The sequence below is a fragment of the Choloepus didactylus genome, chromosome 2, assembly GCF_015220235.1.
Source record: "Choloepus didactylus isolate mChoDid1 chromosome 2, mChoDid1.pri, whole genome shotgun sequence".
NCBI lineage: Eukaryota > Metazoa > Chordata > Mammalia > Pilosa > Megalonychidae > Choloepus > Choloepus didactylus.
This window is the reverse complement of record NC_051308.1, coordinates 35,502,628-35,522,160: the sequence shown is the minus strand read 5'-3', so window position 1 is coordinate 35,522,160 and position 19,533 is coordinate 35,502,628. Positions and strand designations below refer to the sequence as shown.

At 37.2% G+C, this 19,533-nt stretch overlaps 1 protein-coding gene across 5 annotated transcripts in view; it reads right to left on the bottom strand.

Moving 5' to 3' along the window:
• The window catches only part of NVL (nuclear VCP like), a 185,241-nt gene extending 168,969 nt beyond the window's left edge, over positions 1–16,272 (bottom strand). For 4 of the 5 annotated variants that reach the window (XR_005214811.1, XM_037823031.1, XM_037823045.1 and 1 more), the window contains exons 1-2: positions 16,174–16,272; positions 3,812–3,885 (exon numbers count right to left, since the gene is read on the bottom strand). Coding sequence is in view for 4 of the 5 variants with exons in the window: in XM_037823031.1 (XP_037678959.1) it covers positions 3,812–3,885; positions 16,174–16,230 (131 nt within the window). In the remaining variant the exon portion in view is untranslated. Of the gene's footprint in view, positions 1–3,811; positions 3,886–16,009 lie in introns of all 5 variants that reach the window. The other variant, XM_037823053.1, reaches the window with a different exon arrangement.
• Positions 16,273–19,533: the final 3,261 nt, after the last annotated feature.

Sequence of the window (19,533 nt, the reverse complement as noted above, 5' to 3'; positions counted from 1 at the left end):
AGGTTGTAATGCATTGGAATAGCTATACGTAAATACCTGAAACCATCAAACTGCAACCCAGTAGCCTTGACTCTTGAAGACTATGGTATAGCAATGTAGCTTACAAGAGATGACAGTGTGATTGTGAAAGCCTTATGAATCACACTCCCTTTTATCCAGTGTATGGATAGATGAGTAGAAAAATGAGGACAAAAAACTAAATGAAAAATAGGGTGAGTGTGGGGTGTTTTGGGTTTTCTTCTTTATTTTTATTTTTTATTCTTATTTTCACTTTTTCTGGTACAAGGAAAATGTTCAAAAAATAGATTGGGTTGATGAATGCACAACTGTATGATGGTACTGTGAACAACTGATTGTACACTTTGGATGACTGTATGGTATGTGAATATATCTCAATAAAATTGAATTTAAAAAAAGTACATCACTATTACAAAGAGTTAAAAATAGAACAGTATATGGGAAAAAATGCACCTACTGCAAACTATGGACTATGGTTAACAGTAATACATGAATATTTTTTCGTCAATTGTAACAACTGTACAACAATCTAAGGGTCAATGGCGGGGGGGGGTAAGGAGTATGGGTTTTTTCTTTTTGGAGTAATGAAAAATGTTCTAAAATTGACTGTGGTGATGAACACATAGCTGTGATTATGCTGTGAGCCACCGATTGTATACTTTGGATGGAGTGTACATGTTTGAATACATCTCAATAAAACTACTTTAAAAAAAAATCAAACTGACTAACTTCATCAGTTCACACCACAGACATTATGTGCCTTCTGAGGTCATAAAACTGCTATGGTATTCCTGCCAAAAATACATAACCTGATTCTGACTATGAGGAAACCTCAGAAACATCTAGACAGAAGATCAATAAGGAAATAGAGAACTTGAAAAATTTGTTAAATGAACCAGACCTAACAAACATAACACAGAATAATGCACCCCAAGACAGCAGGACATACATTCTTCTCAATTGCTCACGCATCATTCTCCAGCATAGACCATATGTTGGGTCACAAAAAGGTCTTAATGAATTTAAAAAGATAGAAATTATACAAAGCACTTTCTGTGATCATAGTGGAATGAAGCTGGAAGTCAACAACAGGCAGAAGACTGGAAAATGCACAGATTTATGGAGGTTAAAAAGCACACTCTTAAACAATCAGTGGGTCAAAGAATAAATTGCAAAAGAAATCAGTAAACATTTCAAGACAAATGAAAATAAGAACACAACATATCAAAACTTATGGGATGCAATGAAGGCAGTGTTGGGAGGAAAATTTATAGCCTTAAATACCTACAGTAAAAAGGAAAAAAATACTAAATCAAAGACCTAACTACACACCTGGAGGCACTAGAAAAAGAAGAGAAAACTAATCCTAAAGCAAGAAGAAAGAAAGAAAGAACGATTAGAGCAGAAGTAAATGAAATTGAGAACAACAACAAAACCAATAGACAGAATCAACAAAATCAAAAGTTTGTTCTTTGAAAAGATCAACAAAACTGACAAGCCCTTAAAAGAATGACAAAGAAAAAGAGAGGGAAGATGCAAATAAATAAAATAAAAAACGAAGGGGGTGGACATTACTATCGGCCACCACAGAAATATAAAGGATAATAAGAGGATACTATGAACAACTATATGCCAACAAACTAGACAACTTAGATGAAACAGACAATTTTCTAGAAACACATGAACAACCCACACTGACTCCAGTAGAAATAGAATCTACCAATCACAAGTAAGGAGATTGAAACAGTCATCGAAAACCTCCCAACAAAGAAAAGCCCAGGACTGATGGCTTCACAGGTGAATTCTACCAATCATTCCAAGAATTTATACCAATCCTGCTCAAACTATTCCAGGAAATTGAAAAGGAGGTAACACTATCTAACTCATTCTATGAAGCCAACATCACCCTAATACCCAAAACCAAAAAAAGATATTACAGAAAAGGAAATTACAGACTACTCTCTCTAATGAATACAGAAGCAAAAATCCTCAACAAAATACTTTCAAATAGAATCCAACTGCACATTAAAAGAATTATACATCACGACCAAGCAGGCTTTATCTCAGGTATGCGAGGATGGTTCAACATAAGAAAACCAACAAATTGAAGAAGAACCACATGATCATCTCAATAGATGCAGAAAAGGCATTTGAAAAAATGTAGCATCCCTTCTTGAAAAAAACACTTCAAAAGATAGGAATCAAAGGAAACTTCTTCAACACGATAAAGGACATATATGAAAAACCCACAGCTAACATAGTACTCAATGGTGAAAGACTGAAAGTTTTCCCACTGAGATCAGAAATAAGACAAGGATCACAACTGCTATTTGACATTGTACTAGAAGTTCTAGCTAGAGCAATTAGGCAAGAAAAAGAAATAAAAGGCATCCAAATCGGAAAGGAAGAAGTAAAACTTTCACTATTTACAGATGACATGATCCTATACCTAGAAAGTCCTGAAAAATCTACAACAAAGTCACGAGAGCTAATAAAAGAGTTCAGCAAAGTGGCAGAATACAAGATAAACATGCAGAAATCAGTAGTGTTTCTATATACCAGTAATGAGTAATCGAAGGAGGAAATCAGGTTAAAAAATTCCATTTACAACAGCAACTAAAAGAATTAAATAGCTAGGAATAAACTTAACCAAGGATGCAAAGGACCTGTATTCAAAAAACTACAAAGCACTGCTAAAAGAAATTAAAGAAGACCTAAATAAATGAAAGGAAGTTCCATGTTCATAGACTGGAAGACAAAATATTGTTAACATAACTGATTATAAACATGGCAGGGGAAGGGCAGTCAGGTAGGAGGAGGAGGACGACACCAGGTCGGGGGGTTATACCATTGACAAAGATAAAAAAGAAATTAAAGAAATAAGGCAATTCATAAATTTCTGTGGAGTGTGCAGAAAAGAAGGCAGCAAGCTTATACCACTCTTTAAAAATATTTGATAAAATGGAGGAGAAATATTGGATGGCAGAGGAAAAAAAGCCTTTGGAGTTTTTCTTTTCTTTTCTCTTTCTTTCTCTTTCTTTCTTCTTTTCAAGGCCCGAAGATACGTAGAGACCTGTGCTTATTTGCAGACTAAGGAGAAAAAAATATAAAGATTGAAACACACAAAGTAGTGATACTTAATGAAGCAGGTATCAGAAGAGATAGGATTATAGGTGCAAGAGAATTTAGTCTTTGGTGGGAAGACTAAATGAGAGACACATTTCTAGATAAAGAGTCAGGAAGCTGAGGGAGATCACACCTGATGGTTTTAATTTTTTAATGAAGTAAAAAGTGCTATAGAAACACCTCTATCTCCTGAACAGACTGTCAGGTACTGAAAGGAGCCATTCCTCATAGTAACAAGGACTGTTCCTTACACATGTGTACTTTTTTTAACAGTTTAATTCACACACCATACAATCCATCCAAAGTGTACAGTCAATGGCTCTTGGTAAAATCAAAGAGTATGTGTTCACTACCACAATCAATTTGAGAACATTCTCATTACTCCAAATTAAAAAAAAAAAAAAAAAAAAAAAATCCCAACTCCTTATATCCCCTATTATTTACACTTAGCTTTGGTATAGTATCAACTAACTTTGGTACAGTTACAACTGAAGAAAGAATCATATTAGGAACTTGATAAATGTTTCTGGAACTGAATGAAATTCCAAGCTTACAAACTGGTGAACTGATACCAGTTGCCATTAATATCAGTGGGAAATCAGGTGGGATGGAAACTTTAAAAATGGTAGAAAAGCAAAGCAAAGATCTGCAGAATACATTTCTTTACCTGTACATTCTTTGCAAATCAGATGCTAAGATGCCAGTGTCCACATATTTGCCACATCTGTTACTGGTGAGGTACTAGAACAAAAAATATGGTAAGTAAAAAACACTTAGAATTTCAAACTCAGTGATTTTAATTTTAATTGACAAACAAGAGATCAAGCTATTGAAATATGTTATGCTTTAATGCAAACTCTTCATTAATAAAGGAAACCAGAAACATTAATAAAAATCATGAACTGTCAAGTCTGAAATCAGATAATTTAATTATTAATCACTATAACAATGCAATAATAACAGCAATAAATAGAATAGTAATAATGTATTAATGAAGGCTATTATCCTAGGTTCCCAAACTGTGCTGAGATACCCCGCAACACAGCAGTAAACTCACAAGGGCACCAAGAGACTTTAAATTTGAGGGAACCAATGATATTTAACAGCTGACAAACACCATAAGAACTACTAGATTGAGGCAATTCATGGCTTCAACAGTAAATCTCCTTTCAGTCCTTTTGAGGATGGCATATATTTCGGAAACTGGGTTTTCAGTGGTTGCTGTGTGATAAGAAGCAAATATCATGCAAAAATCAATGTGGAACAGGAAATAAGAGTGGCAATATCAATCTAATTCCAAGATAAAAAGTTGTGTGGTACCCAACAGGCACACAAATCCCATCAGTAGCTGTGGTTAAGAATGCAATATAAATACATTAATTTTTCTTTCAATTTTTGCATTTTATTTATTTCAAACTAAGTAATTTTGGACTAAATGCTTTTAAGCTGCTTGGACCTAACTACTTAATAAATAGACCTATTAGGAATTTCTTTTGGCCTAGGGGCACCATGAAAAAATGAAAAACTGAGAGCCATGAATCAAAAGTGTTTGGGATCCTTTGTCCTAGTACCATTCTAGGGGCTATCTCTTTTAATTATCTCTTTTAATCCTCCATCCTTACAATTCTAAGAGGTAACTGATTAGTCTCCACACTTTAGAGATGAGCAAGTTTAAATAATAACTTGCCTGGAAACACAAAATAAGTTGCAGAGCCAGAATTCAAATCTGGACTAACTGCACAGTCTCAATCTGTTTCAATTCTTGCTAGTTATTCAGTTCAACTTCCCCACACACAGCAAGTTCTTCCTCAAGAATCCAGAACACATAAATGCCTCCAAAGACAAGAAACTCAGTATCCAAAGCTGGACCATTCTATTTGCTTGTCCTCTTCTCATGCACCTACAGCACATTGTTATTTACCACAGTTTATGTTAAATTATACTTATTTGTTTATATGTCATATCCACTGCAAGCCAAAAAGCTCCTTGATGGCAACAGATATAAAACCACTTTAGTTTAAGCTGCTAAATTCTGGGTAATTTGTTATACAGAGAGGAGGCGGGGCAAGATGGCAGATTGGTGAGCTGTATGTTTTAGTTACTCCTCCAGGAAAGAAGGTAGAAAGCCAGGAACTGCGTGGACTGGACACCACAGAGCAATATGACTTTGGGCATACTTCATACACCACTCATGAACACGTCGAAATGCTGAGATCAGTGAAATCTGTAAGGTTTTGCGGCCAGGGAATCCGCGCCCCTCCCTGCCAGGCTCAGTCACGTGGGAGGAGGGGCCGTCAGCACTGGGAAGGAGAAGGGAGAACTGCAGTGGCAGCCCTTATCGGAAACTCATTCTACTGATCCAAACTCCAACCATACATAGACTGACACCAGATACCAGAGAATCTGAGAGCAGCCAGCCCAGCAGAGAGGAGACAGGCATAGCAAAAAACAGCAAAGAAAAACCCCAAAATAAAAGCGGAGGCTTTTTGGAGTAATGGTGAACATAGAAAGGAGAAGGGCAGAGCTCAGGCCCTGAGGCTCATATGCAAATCCCGAAGAAAAACTGATCTCTCTGCCCCCTGGATCTTTCCTTAATGGCCCTAATTGTTTTGCCTCCTAGCATTTCAATAATCCATTAGATCTGCAAGGAGGGCTTTTTTTTTTTCCTTTTTTTTTTTTTTTTACCTTTTTTTTTTCCTGTTTCTAAAACAATTACTCTAAGAAGCCCAATACAGAAAGCCTCAAAGACTTGCAATTTGGGCAGGTCAAGACAAGAGCAGAACTAAGACAGCTCTGAGACAAAAGGCAATAATCCAGTGGCTGAGAAAATTCACTAAACACCACAACTTCCAAAGAAAAGGGGGGTGTCTGCTCACAGCCATCATCCTGGTGGACAGGCACACTCCAGCCCGTCGCCAGCCCCATAACCCAGAGCTGCCCCAGACAACCCAGTGTGACGGAAGTGCTTCAAATAACACGCACACACCACAAAACTGGGTGTGGACATTAGCCGTCCCTGCACCCTCAGCTGGGTGTCCCAGAGTTGGGAAGGTAGAGCAGTGTGAATTAACAAAGCCCCATTCAGCCATCATTTCAGCAGACTGGGAGCCTCCCTACACAGCCCAGCAGCCCAGAACCACCCCAGGGGGATGGCACTCACCTGTGACATAGCACAGTCATCCCTCAACAGAGGACCCGGGGGTGCATAGCCTAGAAGAGGGACCCACTCGCAAGTCTCAGGAGCCATACGCCAAAATTAAGGAACTGTGAGTCAGTGGCAGAGACAAACTGTGGCAGGACTGAACTGAAGGATTAGAATATTGCAGCAGCTTTTAAACTCCAGGAACACCAGGGAGATTTGATTGTTACAGCCACCACCCCTCCCTGACCACCCAGACACACGCCCCATATACAGGGCGGGCAACACCAACTACACATGCAAGCTTGGTACACCAATTCGACCCCACAAGACTCACTCCCCCACTCACCACAAAGGAAAAGCAGGGGAGAACTGGCTTGTGGAGAACAGGTGGCTAGTGGACGCCACCTGCTGGTTAGTTAGAGAAAGTGCACTCCACGAAGCTGTAAATCTGATAAATTAGAGATAAGGACTTCAATTGGTCTACAAATCCTAAAAGAACCCTAGCAAGTTCAGCAAATGGCAAGAGGCCAAAAACAACAGAAAATTATAAAGCATATGAAAAAAACAGACAATATGGATAATCCAAGCCCAAGCACCCAAATCAAAAGATCAGAAGAGACAAAGTACATAGAGCAACTAATCAAAGAACTAAAGATGAACAATGAGACCATAGTACGGGATACAAAGGATATCAAGAAGACCCTAGAAGAGCACAAAGAAGACATTGCAAGACTGTATAAAAAAACAGATGATCTTATGTAAATTAAAGAAACTGTTGACCAAATTAAAAGGATTCTGGATACTCATAGTACAAGACTAGAGGAAGTTGAACAATGAATCAGTGACCTGGAAGATGACAGAATGGAAAATGAAGGCACAAAAGAAAGAATGGGGAAAGAAAATCGAAAAAATCGAAATGGACCTCAGGGAAATGATAGATAATATAAAACGTCCAAATGTAAGACTCATTGGTGTTCCAGAAGGGGAAGAAAAGGGTAAAGGTCTAGGAGGAGTATTCAAAGAAATTGTTGGGGAAAACTCCCCAAATCTTCTAAACACCATAAATACACAAATCATAAATGCCCAGCGAATTCCAAATAGAATAAATCCAAATAAACCCACTCCAAGACATATTCTGATCACACTGTCAAAAGCGAAAGAGAAGGAGCAAGTACTGAAAGCAGCAAGAGAAAAGCAATTCACCACATACAAAGGAAACAGCATAAGACTAAGTAGTGACTACTCAGCAGCCACCATGGAGGCAAGAAGGCAGTGGCACGATATATTTAAAATTCTGAGTAAGAAAATTTCCAACCAAGATTACTTTATCCAGCAAAGCTCTCCTTCAGATCTGAGGGAGAGCTTAAATTTTTCACAGACAAACAAATGCTGAGAGAATTTGCTAACAAGAGACCTGCCCTACTGGAGATACTAAAGGGAGCCCTACAGACAGAGAAACAAAGACAGGACAGAGAGACTTGGAGAAAGGTTCAGTACTAAAGAGATTCGGTATGGGTACATTAAAGGATATTAATAGAGAGAGGGGGAAAATATATATGATAAACATAAACCAAAGGATAAGATGGCTGATTCAAGAAATGCCTTCACGGTTATAACGTTGAATGTAAATGGATTAAACTCCCCAATTAAAAGATATACATTGGCAGAATGGATTAAAAAGAATGAACCATCAATATGCTGCATACAAGAGACTTATCTTAGACACAGGGACACAAAGAAACTGAAAGTGAAAGGATGGAAAAAAATATTTCATGCAAGCTACAGCCAAAAGAAAGCAGGGGTAGCAATATTAATCTCAGATAAAATAGACTTTAAATGCAGGGATGTTTTGAGAGACAAAGAAGGCCACTACATACTAATAAAAGGGGCAATTCAACAAGAAGAAATAACAATCATGAATGTTTATGCACCCAACCAAGGTGCCACAAAATACATGAAAGAAACACTGGCAAAACTAAAGGAAGCAATTGATGTTTCCACAATAATTGTGGGAGACTTCAACACATCACTCTCTCCTATAGATAGATCAACCAGACGGAAGACCAATAAGGAAATTGAAAACCTAAACAATCTGATAAATGAATTAGATTTAACAGACATATATAGAACATTACATCCCAAATCACCAGGATACACATTCTTCTCTAGTGCTCACAGAACTTTCTCCAGAATAGATCATATGCTGGGACATAAAACAAGGCTCAATAAATTAAAAAACATTGAAATTATTCAAAGCACATTCCCTGACCACAATGGAATACAATTAGAAGTCAATAACCATCAGAGACTTAGAAAATTCACAAATACCTGGAGGTTAAACAACACACTCCTAAACAATCCATGAGTTAAAGAAGAAATAGCAAGAGAAATTGCTAAATATAAAGAGAGGAATGAAAATGAGAACACAACATACCAAAACCTATGGGATGCAGTAAAAGCGGTACTGAGGGGGAAATTTATAGCACTAAATGCATATACTAAAAAGGAAGAAAGAGCCAAAATCAAAGAACTAATGGATCAACTGAAGAAGCTAGAAAATGAACAGCAAACCAATCCTAAACCAAGTAGAAGAAAAGAAATCACAAGGATTAAAGCAGAAATCAATGACATAGAGAACAAAAAAACAATAGAGAGGATAAATATCACCAAAAGTTGGTTCTTTGAGAAGATCAACAAGATTGACAAGCCCCTAGCTAGACTGACAAAATCAAAAAGAGAGAGGACCCATATAAACAAAATAATGAATGAAAAAGGTGACATAACCGCAGATCCTGAAGAAATTAAAAAAATTATAAGAGGATACTATGAACAACTGTCTGGCAACAAACTGGATAATGTAGAGGAAATGGACAATTTCCCGGAAACATATGAACAACCTAGACTGAACAGAGAAGAAATAGAAGACCACAACCAACCCATCACAAGCAAAGAGATCCAATCAGTCATCAAAAATTTTCCCACAAATAAATGCCCAGGGCCAGACGGTTTCACAGGGGAATTCTACCAAACTTTCCAGAAAGAACTGACACCAATCTTACTCAAACTCTTTCAAAACATTGAAGAAAATGGAACATTACCTAACTCATTTTATGAAGGTAACATCAATCTAATACCAAAACCAGGCAAAGATGCTACAAAAAAGGAAAACTACTGGCCAATCTCCCTAATGAATATAGATGCAAAAACCCTCAACAAAATACTTGCAAATCGAATCCAAAGACACATTAAAAAAAATCATACACCATAACCAAGTGGGGTTCATTCCAGGCATGCAAGCATGGTTCAACATAAGAAAATCAATCAATGCATTACAACACATTAATAATTCGAAAGGGAAAAATCAAATGATCATCTCAATAGATGCTGAAAAAGCATTTGACAAAATCCAACACTCATTTTTGATAAAAACACTTTAAAAGGTAGGGATTGAAGGAAACTTCCTCAATATAATAAATAGCATATATGAAAAACCCACAGCCAGCATAGTACTCAATGGTGAGAGACTGAAAGCCTTCCCTCTAAGATCAGGAACAAGACAAGGATGCCCGCTATCACCACTGTTATTCAACATTGTGCTGGAAGTGCGAGCCAGGGCAATCCGGCAAGACAAAGAAATAAAAGGCATCCAAATTGGAAAAAAAGAAGTAAAACTGTCATTGTTTGCAGATGATATGATCTTATATCTGGTAAACCCTGAGAAATCGACGATACAGCTACTAGAGCTAATAAACAAATTTAGCAAAGTAGCGGGATACAAGATTAATGCACATAAGTCGGTAATGTTTCTATATGCTAGAAATGAACAAACTGAAGAGAAACTGAAGTAAAAGATACCATTTTCATTAGCAGCTAAAAACATCAAGTACCTAGGAATAAACTTAACCAAAGAAGTAAAAGACCTATACAAAGAAAACTACATAACTCTACTAAAAGAAATAGAAGGGGACCTTAAAAGATGGAAGAATATTCCATGTTCATGGATAGGAAGGCTAAATGTCATTAAGATGTCAATTCTACCCAAACTCATCTACAGATTCAATGCAATCCCAATCAAAATTCCAACAACCTACTTTGCAGACTTGGAAAAGCTACTTATTAAATTTATTTGGAAAGGGAAGATGCCTCGAATTGCTAAAGACACTCTAAAAAAGAAAAACAAAGTCGGAGGAGTTACACTCCCTGATGTGAAGCTTATTATAAAGCCACAGTTGTCAAAACAGCATGGTACTGGCACAAAGATAGACATATAAATCAATGGAATCGAATTGAGAATTCAGAGATAGACCCCCAGATCTACAGTCGACTGATCTTTGATAAAGCCCCCAAAGTCATTGAACTGGGTCATAATGGTCTTTTCAACAAATGGGGCTGGGAGAGTTGGATACCCATATCCAAAAGAATGAAAGAGGACCCCTACCTCACACCCTACACAAAAATTAACTCAAAATGGACCAAAGATCTCAATATAAAAGAAAGTACCATAAAACTCCTAGAAGATAATGTAGGAAAACATCTTCAAGACCTTGTATTAGGCGGCCACTTCCTAGACTTTACACCCATAGCACAAGCAACAAAACAAAAAATAGATAAACGGAAACTCCTCAAGCTTAGAAGTTTCTGTACTTCAAAGGAATTTGTCAAAAAGGTAAAGAGGCAGCCAACTCAATGTGAAAAAATTTTTGGAAACCATGTATCTGACAAAAGACTGATATCTTGCATATATAAAGAAATTCTACAACTCAATGACAATAGTACAGACAGCCCAATTATAAAATGGGCAAAAGGTATGAAAAGACAGTTCTCTGAAGAGGAAATACAAATGGCCAAGAAACACATGAACAAATGTTCAGCTTCACTAGCTATTAGAGAGATGCAAATTAAGACCACAATGAGATACCATCTCACACCGATTACAATGGCTGCCATTAAACAAACAGGAAACTACAAATGCTGGAGGGGATGTGGAGGAATTGGAACTCTTATTCATTGCTGGTGGGACTGTATAATGGTTCAGCCACTCTGGAAGTCAGTCTGGCAGTTCCTTAGAAAACTAGATATAGACTTACCATTTGACCCAGCGATTGCACTTCTCGGTATATACCCGGAAGATCGGAAAGCAGTGACACAAACAGATATCTGCACGCCAATGTTCATAGCAGCATTATTCACAATTGCCAAGAGATGGAAACAACCCAAATGTCCTCCAACAGGTGATTGGATAAATCAAATGTGGTATATACACACGATGGAATACTACACGGCAGTAAGAAGGAACGATCTCGTGAAACATATGACAACATGGATGAACCTTGAAGACATAATGCCGAGCGAAATAAGCCAGGCACAAAAAGAGAAACATTATATGCTACCACTAATGTGAACTTTGAAAAATGTAAAACAAATGGTTTATAATGTAGAATGTAGGGGAACTAGCAATAGAGAGCAATTAAGGAAGGGGGAACAATAATCCAAGAAGAACAGATGAGCTATCATGGGTAAATTTAACGTTCTGGGAATGCCCAGGAATGACTATGGCCTGTTAATTTCTGATGGGTATAGTAGGAACAAGTTCACAAAAATGTTGCTATATTAGGTAACTTTCTTGGAGTAGAGTAGGAACATGCTGGAAGTAAAGTAGTTATCTTAGGTTGGTTGTCCTTTTCTTACTCCCTTGTTATGGTCTCTTTGAAATGTTCTTTTATTGTATTTTTTTTAATTATGTTTTTTATTTTTTTATTTTTCATACAGTTGATTTAAAAAAAAAAACACAAGGGAAAAAAATATGTAGAGCCCCCTTGAGGAGCCTGTGCAGAATGCAGGGGTATTGGCCTACCCCACCTCGATGGCTGCTAACATGACCACAGACATAGGGGACTGGTGGTTTGATGGGTTGAGCCCTCTACCACAGGATTTACCCTTGGGAAGGCTGTTGCTGCAAAGGAGAGGCTAGGCCTCCCTATAATTGTGCCTAAGAGCCTCCTCCCGAATGCCTCTTTGTTGCTCACATGTGGCCCTCTCTCTCTAGCTTAGCCAACCTGAAAGGTGAAATCACTGCCCTCCCCCCTACGTGGGATCAGACACCCAGGGGAGTGAATCCCCCTGGCAACGTGGAATATGACTCCCGGGGAGGAATGTAGACCCGGCATTGTGGGATGGAGAACATCTTCTTGACCAAAAGGGGGATGTGAAAGGAAATGAAATAAGCTTCAGTGGCAGAGAGATTCCAAAAGGAGCCGAGAGGTCACTCTGGTGGGCACTCTTACGCACAATTTAGACAACCGTTTTTAGATTCTAAAGAATTGGGGTAGCTGGTGGTGGATACCTGAAACTATCAAACTACAACCCAGAACCCATGAATCTCGAAGACAATTGTATAAAAATGTAGCTTATGAGGGGTGACAATGGGATTGGGAAAGCCATAAGGACCACACTCCCCTGTGTCTAGTTTATGGATGGATGAGTAGAAAAATAGGGGAAGGAAACAAACAGACAGACAGACAAAGGTACCCAGTGTTCTTTTTTACTTTATTTGCTCTTTTTCACTTTAATTATTATTGTTGTTATTTTTGTGTGTGTGGTAATGAAGGTGTCAGGGATTGATTTAGGTGATGAATGTACAACTATGTAATGGTACTGTGAACAACTGAATGTACGATTTGTTTTGTATGACTGCGTGGTATGTGAATATATCTCAATAAAATGAAGATTTAAAAAAAATAAAAGAACAATAATCAGATGCAGCCCCCTTACCCATAATGTCAACAACCCCTTTCAATATGAACAATTTAGGGTGCTCACTACCTAGACACCTCTGAAGATGGAGAAAGATTAAGTGAGAGGAATGGATAGCAACAAACAAGATAAGATTTAACAAAGATCTACGAATACTGAATCTTTATAAATAATTAGATAGATTTTTTTAGATGCTGGAGTATTGGAGTAGCTGGAAGGAGGTAAATGACATGCTGGAACTGTAACCTACAATATCCTTTGAAATTCGCTCTGTAGCTATTTGTCGAATTGTGCTTTGAAATTCTTCACCTGTCTGTATATACCCTATATTGCATAATAAGGAAAGAACTGAAACTGTGGAACTGTAACCCATAACAATTTTTGAAATTACCTAGATAACTACTTGTTGAGCCGTACATCAAAAGTTAACACGTTTCTCTTTGCATATTTTACAATAATGGAAACAGCTGAAGTTGTGGGGAAAAATTCCACTTAAAAACTTTTCACATTTCCTTAAAATTACCAAGAACATGATATTTGTTATTATAATCTACAGGATTATGACGCAGGTCATGGTTAGTCACAATTTTGAGAGCTCTTAAGAAGAAAATACTGGGAGACTAAAAAGGTCACTGAAATAATAAAATTAAAATTAAAGGATTAAAAAAAAATTTTGTTATACAGAAATAAGTAACTAATACACTACTTAAAAAGAGGCAAATGAACTTACACTTTATACAAAACTTAAATCAAAATGGATCAAAGACATATTTAAGAGCTAAAACTATAAAATCCTTGTGTTTATACAGGTAAACATAAAACCCTATGTTCATAGGGGAAAATCTTCATGACCTTGGATTTGGCAATGGCTTCTTAATTATGAAAAGAAAAACAGATAAACTGGACTTTATTAAAATTAAAAATGTTTGCACATCAAAAGACATTTTATAAAGAGAATGAAAAGACAACACATACAATAGGAGACTATAGTTGCAAAATTATGTATCTTATAAAGGTTTAATATTCAGAATATGTAAAAAAAAAATCCTACAACTCAACAACAAAAAGACAAACAACCCAATTTAAAAGTGGACAATGACATGAATAGACATTTCTCCAAAAAAGATACATAAATGTCTGATAAGTATATGAAATAGTGATCAACAGCATTAGCCATTAGGGAAATGCAAATCAAAACCACAATAAGGGAACTGCTTCATGTCCACTAGGATGGCTATAACCAGAAAATGACAAGTGTTGATGAAGACACAGAGAAACTGGGAACCTCACACGTTGGTGGGAAGGGAAAACGGTGCAGCTGCTGTGGAAAACAATTTGGCAGCTCCTCAAAAAAATGAAACACGGAACTACCATATGACCTGGCATTCTACTCCTAGGTATATATCCAAAGGAACTGAAAACAGGGACTCAAACAGATACTTGTACAACATCGTTCATAGCAACATTATTCACAATAGTCAACAGGTGGACACAACCCAAGTGTCCATCAACAGATAAATAAGTAAAATGTGGTGTGTGTGTACATATACACACACACCACATATATACATATATATATACGATGGAATATTATTAGGTTATAAAAAGGAACGGAGTTCTGATACATGCTACAACATGGATAAACCCTGAAGACATGCTGACACAAGGACAAGTATTGTATGATTCTACTTATATGAAATATCCAGAAAAAGTACATTTATGGGACAAAAAGTAAATTAGAAGTTACCAGGAGCTGGGTAGAGGGAGGAGAAGGAAGTTATTGTTTAATGTGTACAAAGTTTCTGTTTGGGGTTACAAAAAATTGTGGAAACAGTGGTGATCATTGCACAACATTGTAAATGTAATTAATGCCACTAAATTATAGTTAAAATGGTTACATGGAAAATTCTATGATACATATATTTATCACAATTTAAAAAAAGGATATAAACCAAAAAAAATAAAAGAGGCAAATGTACTACTTGTACAAATGTACTACTTGCCCAAAATACTCATTAAGTGAAAAAAAACAAGCAGCAGAAGAGATACAAATGGGCCCATTTGTTTGATTTTGTTTTTTTTTTAATGAATACAAAATTTTATATAATTGAAACTCTCCATGGCTATCCCTGGAATAAGGTGTAGAATTAGAGAGATTTTTTCTTTTCATTTATATCCTTTAATCTCTTTTATTAAACCGTAAGAACCTATTACTTTTATAATGAACAAAACAAAACACAATAGAGAAGCTGATCATGTCAAATGCTGAAGAGCAGTCAAGTGTGGTGAGGACTAAGAAGAGGCCACTAGATTCAGCAGTTAGGAATCACTGCTCAGAGACCTGAATAAGGTGAAGGAGCAAGTCGTGAATATCCAGACAGAGTAAGTAATTCAGAGTGAATGAAAAGCAAGAGCAAACGTACCGTGCTTGGCAAGTTTGAGAAGATCAGTGTGGCTGGGTCAGAATAAGTGTGGAGAGAGCAAAAGGAAAGGAGAGGGGAAAAGAGACAAAAAAAAAATATGTAGGGCTTTTGAGGCTAGGTTTTACTCTAAATGTCTGAATCCATTGAAAGGCTTTTGTGCAGTTCCCTGGCAAGCTGTGATTTTTCCCTTTTAAAGGATTTCTCTGGCTGCTTTGTGGGGAATTAATCTTAATTAAACGCATAATCAGAGAGATCAGTTAGAAAGCTCTTGCAATAGCCTAATGGAGAGTTGGTGGCTTGGACTACTATGGTTGGAAGAAGAGATGGTAAAAAATGGTTAGATTTGGAATACATTTTGAAAGTAAAGTCAGCCAGATTGTTAGTGAATCTGGTACAAATCAAGGAAAGGAGTCAGAATGATTCTGAAGGTATGGGGCTTTAACAACTGGATAGATGAAATCATTTATCGGGATACAGAGAATTAGTGAACAGCAGGTCCAGAGGAGAAAATCAGAAGTTCAGTTTGGACATGTTAAGTTGAAGATACCTGTCATTCAAGAAGAAATGTCACATATCCACTGGATACATGAATCTGGAGCGTGGGAAAGCAGCTAATAAACTTCGGCCTGGGAGCGGCCCGAGAGAAAGCTAGCGGCACCTTGGAGCAGTGAGTAGGGACCACAGCGAAGCCGGGCGGTCCAAAATACACACCTGGATGACCCGCTGTTTCAGCTTATTATCCACGAACGATGAGGACCTAGGCTTCATCTCTTGTCTCTTCACAGTCCACAGTCCCGACCCCAGCACCACGTGAACCGGGCCTCCGCGGGGCTGCCCGCTGCAATCGCCGGGTCAGATGCACCCGAAATGCGCTCCGCTGGCCTAACCCAAACCGTTCCCCTCAGAACCCAAGTACTGCGAATGAGGAAAAAAATACCAGGAGAAGGAGATGGTTTGAAAACATCAGGGTATTTCTAGGAGTCTTATTTTTGCAGGCTTTCCCACAGGCCCTGGAGGAAAAGGACCCCTTTGAACACGCCCAACTTTATTAGTTCCCAGCTGGTGCGGACACCAGCCTGTGGCTTTTGCGAGAAGTATTTCGCCCGCGTGCTGTGAAGCTGTGTTGCCGGCGTCCTGTTCATAAACTAGTTTTTGTTTGTCACATTCCAGAAGTTCCGTCCACACCCTATTCGGATGCAGAGTTAGACCAAAAATGTTAACAAAACCACGCACTGTAAAAATTAGAAATTAGGGATGATTAAAACAGGATACAAACATTCCATCACTCTCCTGCTTGCTTTTCTACCTAGTTGCTTAAGTTATTAAGGCCTGAAAAGGGGACTGGGAGTGAAACGAAAAGGAAGTACTGGTTTACCCAGAATTAAAAAAACATTTGTTACATGGGGAAATAATTTAATCTTATAATATTGGCAACAGATAATTTATGAGCTGTTAATGGAAGACAACATCTTGGCCTAGAAACTGTCCAGAATTTTATTAAATAGATGTATCTGCTTCAAGAAATTTATGGTGTGATTATGGAGACTCAAATAAAGATACAGTTATCATTCATTAAAAAAAAAAAAAAAAAAGTTCCTGCCCTAAGAATTGAATACAGGTACTCAGATATACCCATGTTTGTAGCAGCATGACTCACGATAGTCAAAAGGTGGACACAACCCAAGTGCCTATTGACAGATGAGTGAATAAACAAAATTTGGTATATACACGCCTTGGAATATTATTCCGCTATAAAAAGGAATAAGGTTCAGATGTATGTGACAATATGGATGAACCTTGAAAATATCATGCTCCATGAAATAATCCAAACACTATAGAACAAATATTGTATGATTCCACCTATATAAAATATCTAGAATAGGCAAATTCATAGAGGCAAAGTAGATTAGAGGTACTAGAGGCTGATAGAGGGAGCAATGGGGAGCTACTGCCTAATGGGGTCAGAGTTTCTGTTTGGGGTGATGAAAAATTTTGGAAATAGTGGTAATGGTTGCCCAACATTGTGGATGTAATTTGTGCTACTGAATTGTATGCTTAAAAATGCTTAAAATGGCAAAATTTGCATTGTATATATTTTACCACAATAAAAAAATTGACACTTAAATATTTGTTGGGTGAATGAATAAATTAATGAAGTGGAATGAAAATGTTGCCAAATTCAATATTTTCTTGTTTTTTTAATATATATATACTTTTTATTGAGATTGTTCACATACCTTACAACTATACAAAGATCCAAAGTGTACAATCAATTGCCCATGATACCATCATACATCTGTGTATCCATCAACAAAATTAATTTCTTTTTTCAATTTTTAGAACATTTTTATTACTCCAGAAAAGAAATAAAGACAAAAAAAGGAGACTCAAATCCTCCCATACCCCTAACCACCACCCCCCTACCTCCATTATTGATTCATAGTTTTGATGTAGTACATTTGTTACTGTTGATGAAAGAATGTTAAAGTAGTATATAGTTTGCAATAGGTATATATATTTTTCCTATATGCCTCTCTATTATTAACTTCTAGTTATAGTGTCATTTGTTCTAGTTCATGACAGAGATTTTTAATATTTGTATAGTTAATCATGGACATTGTCCACCACAAGATTCACTGTTTTATACATTCCCATTTTTTAGCCTCTGACTTTCCTTCTGGTGACATATGTGACTCTGAGCTTACCCTTTCCACCCCCTTCACACACCTTTCAGCACTGTTAGTTATTCTCACAAGATGCTACCATCACCCCTGTCCATTTCCAAATGTTTAAGTTCACCCTAGTTGAACACTCTGCTCATAATAAGCAAACACTCCCCCTTCTTTAGCCTCATTCTATAGCCTGGTAACTTATATTTCATGTCTATGAATTTACATATTATAATTAGTTCATATCAGTGAGATCCCACAATATTTGCCTTTATGTGTCTGTCTTATTTCACTCAATATAGTGCCCTCAAGTTTTCTTCATCAACCCCTTTCTTTTAAGACAATTTTGTTCACACACCATACATTTTGTCCTAAGTAAACAATCGTTGGTTCTCTGTACAGTCACGTATCTATGTACTCAGCACCATTGCCACTATCTATATAAGAACATCTCCATTTCTTCCCCAAAGAGAAGAAAGAGTCAAAGAAAGGAGACAAAAGAAAAAAAAAGGGGGGAGAGAAATAAAACAACAATAACAAAAACATGACAGCTAGAAAGCAACAAAAGGAAAAACAGCATTAACCTAAAGTCGGATAAAGGGTCAGACAACATTACCAATGCCAGGAGTCCCATATCCTTCACCTACCCCGCCCCCCATATGCATTTAGCTTTGCTATATTGCCTTTGTTATATTAAAAGAAGCATAATACAATATTAATTATAGACTCTAGTTTGTATTGATTGTATTTCCCCCTAATTCCACCCTATTCTTAACACCTTGCAATGTTGACATTCATTTGTTCTATCTCATGTAAAAACATATTTGTGCCTTTTATTACAATTGTCGAGCACACTGGATTTCCCTGAGTTACACAGTCTCAGTCTTTATCCTTTGTCTTTTGTTCTGGTGTCCCACATGGTCCCAACCTTCCTCTTTCAACCATACCCACAGTCATCTTTGTTCAGTGTACTTACATTTCTGTGCTACTATCTCCCAAAATTGTGTTCTAAACCTCTCATTCTTGTCTTTTCCTTTCTGTATGCAGTGCTTCCTTTAGTGTTTCCTGTACAGCAGGTATCTTGTTCGCAAACTCTCATTGTCTGTTTGTCTGAGAATATTTTAAGCTTTCCCTTATATGTGAAGGATAGTTTTGCCAGACACAGGATTCTTGGTTGGTGTTTCTTCTCTTTCAGTATCTTAAACATATCATCCCAATTCCTTCTTGCCTCCATGGTTTCTGTTGAGAAATCCACACATAGTCTTATCAAGCTTCCTTTGTATGTGACGGATCACTTTTCTCTTGATGCTTTCAGGATTCTCTCTTTGTCTTTGACATTTGATAATCTGATTATTAAGTGTCTTGGCGTGGGCCTATTCAGCTTTATCCTGTTTGGGGCACA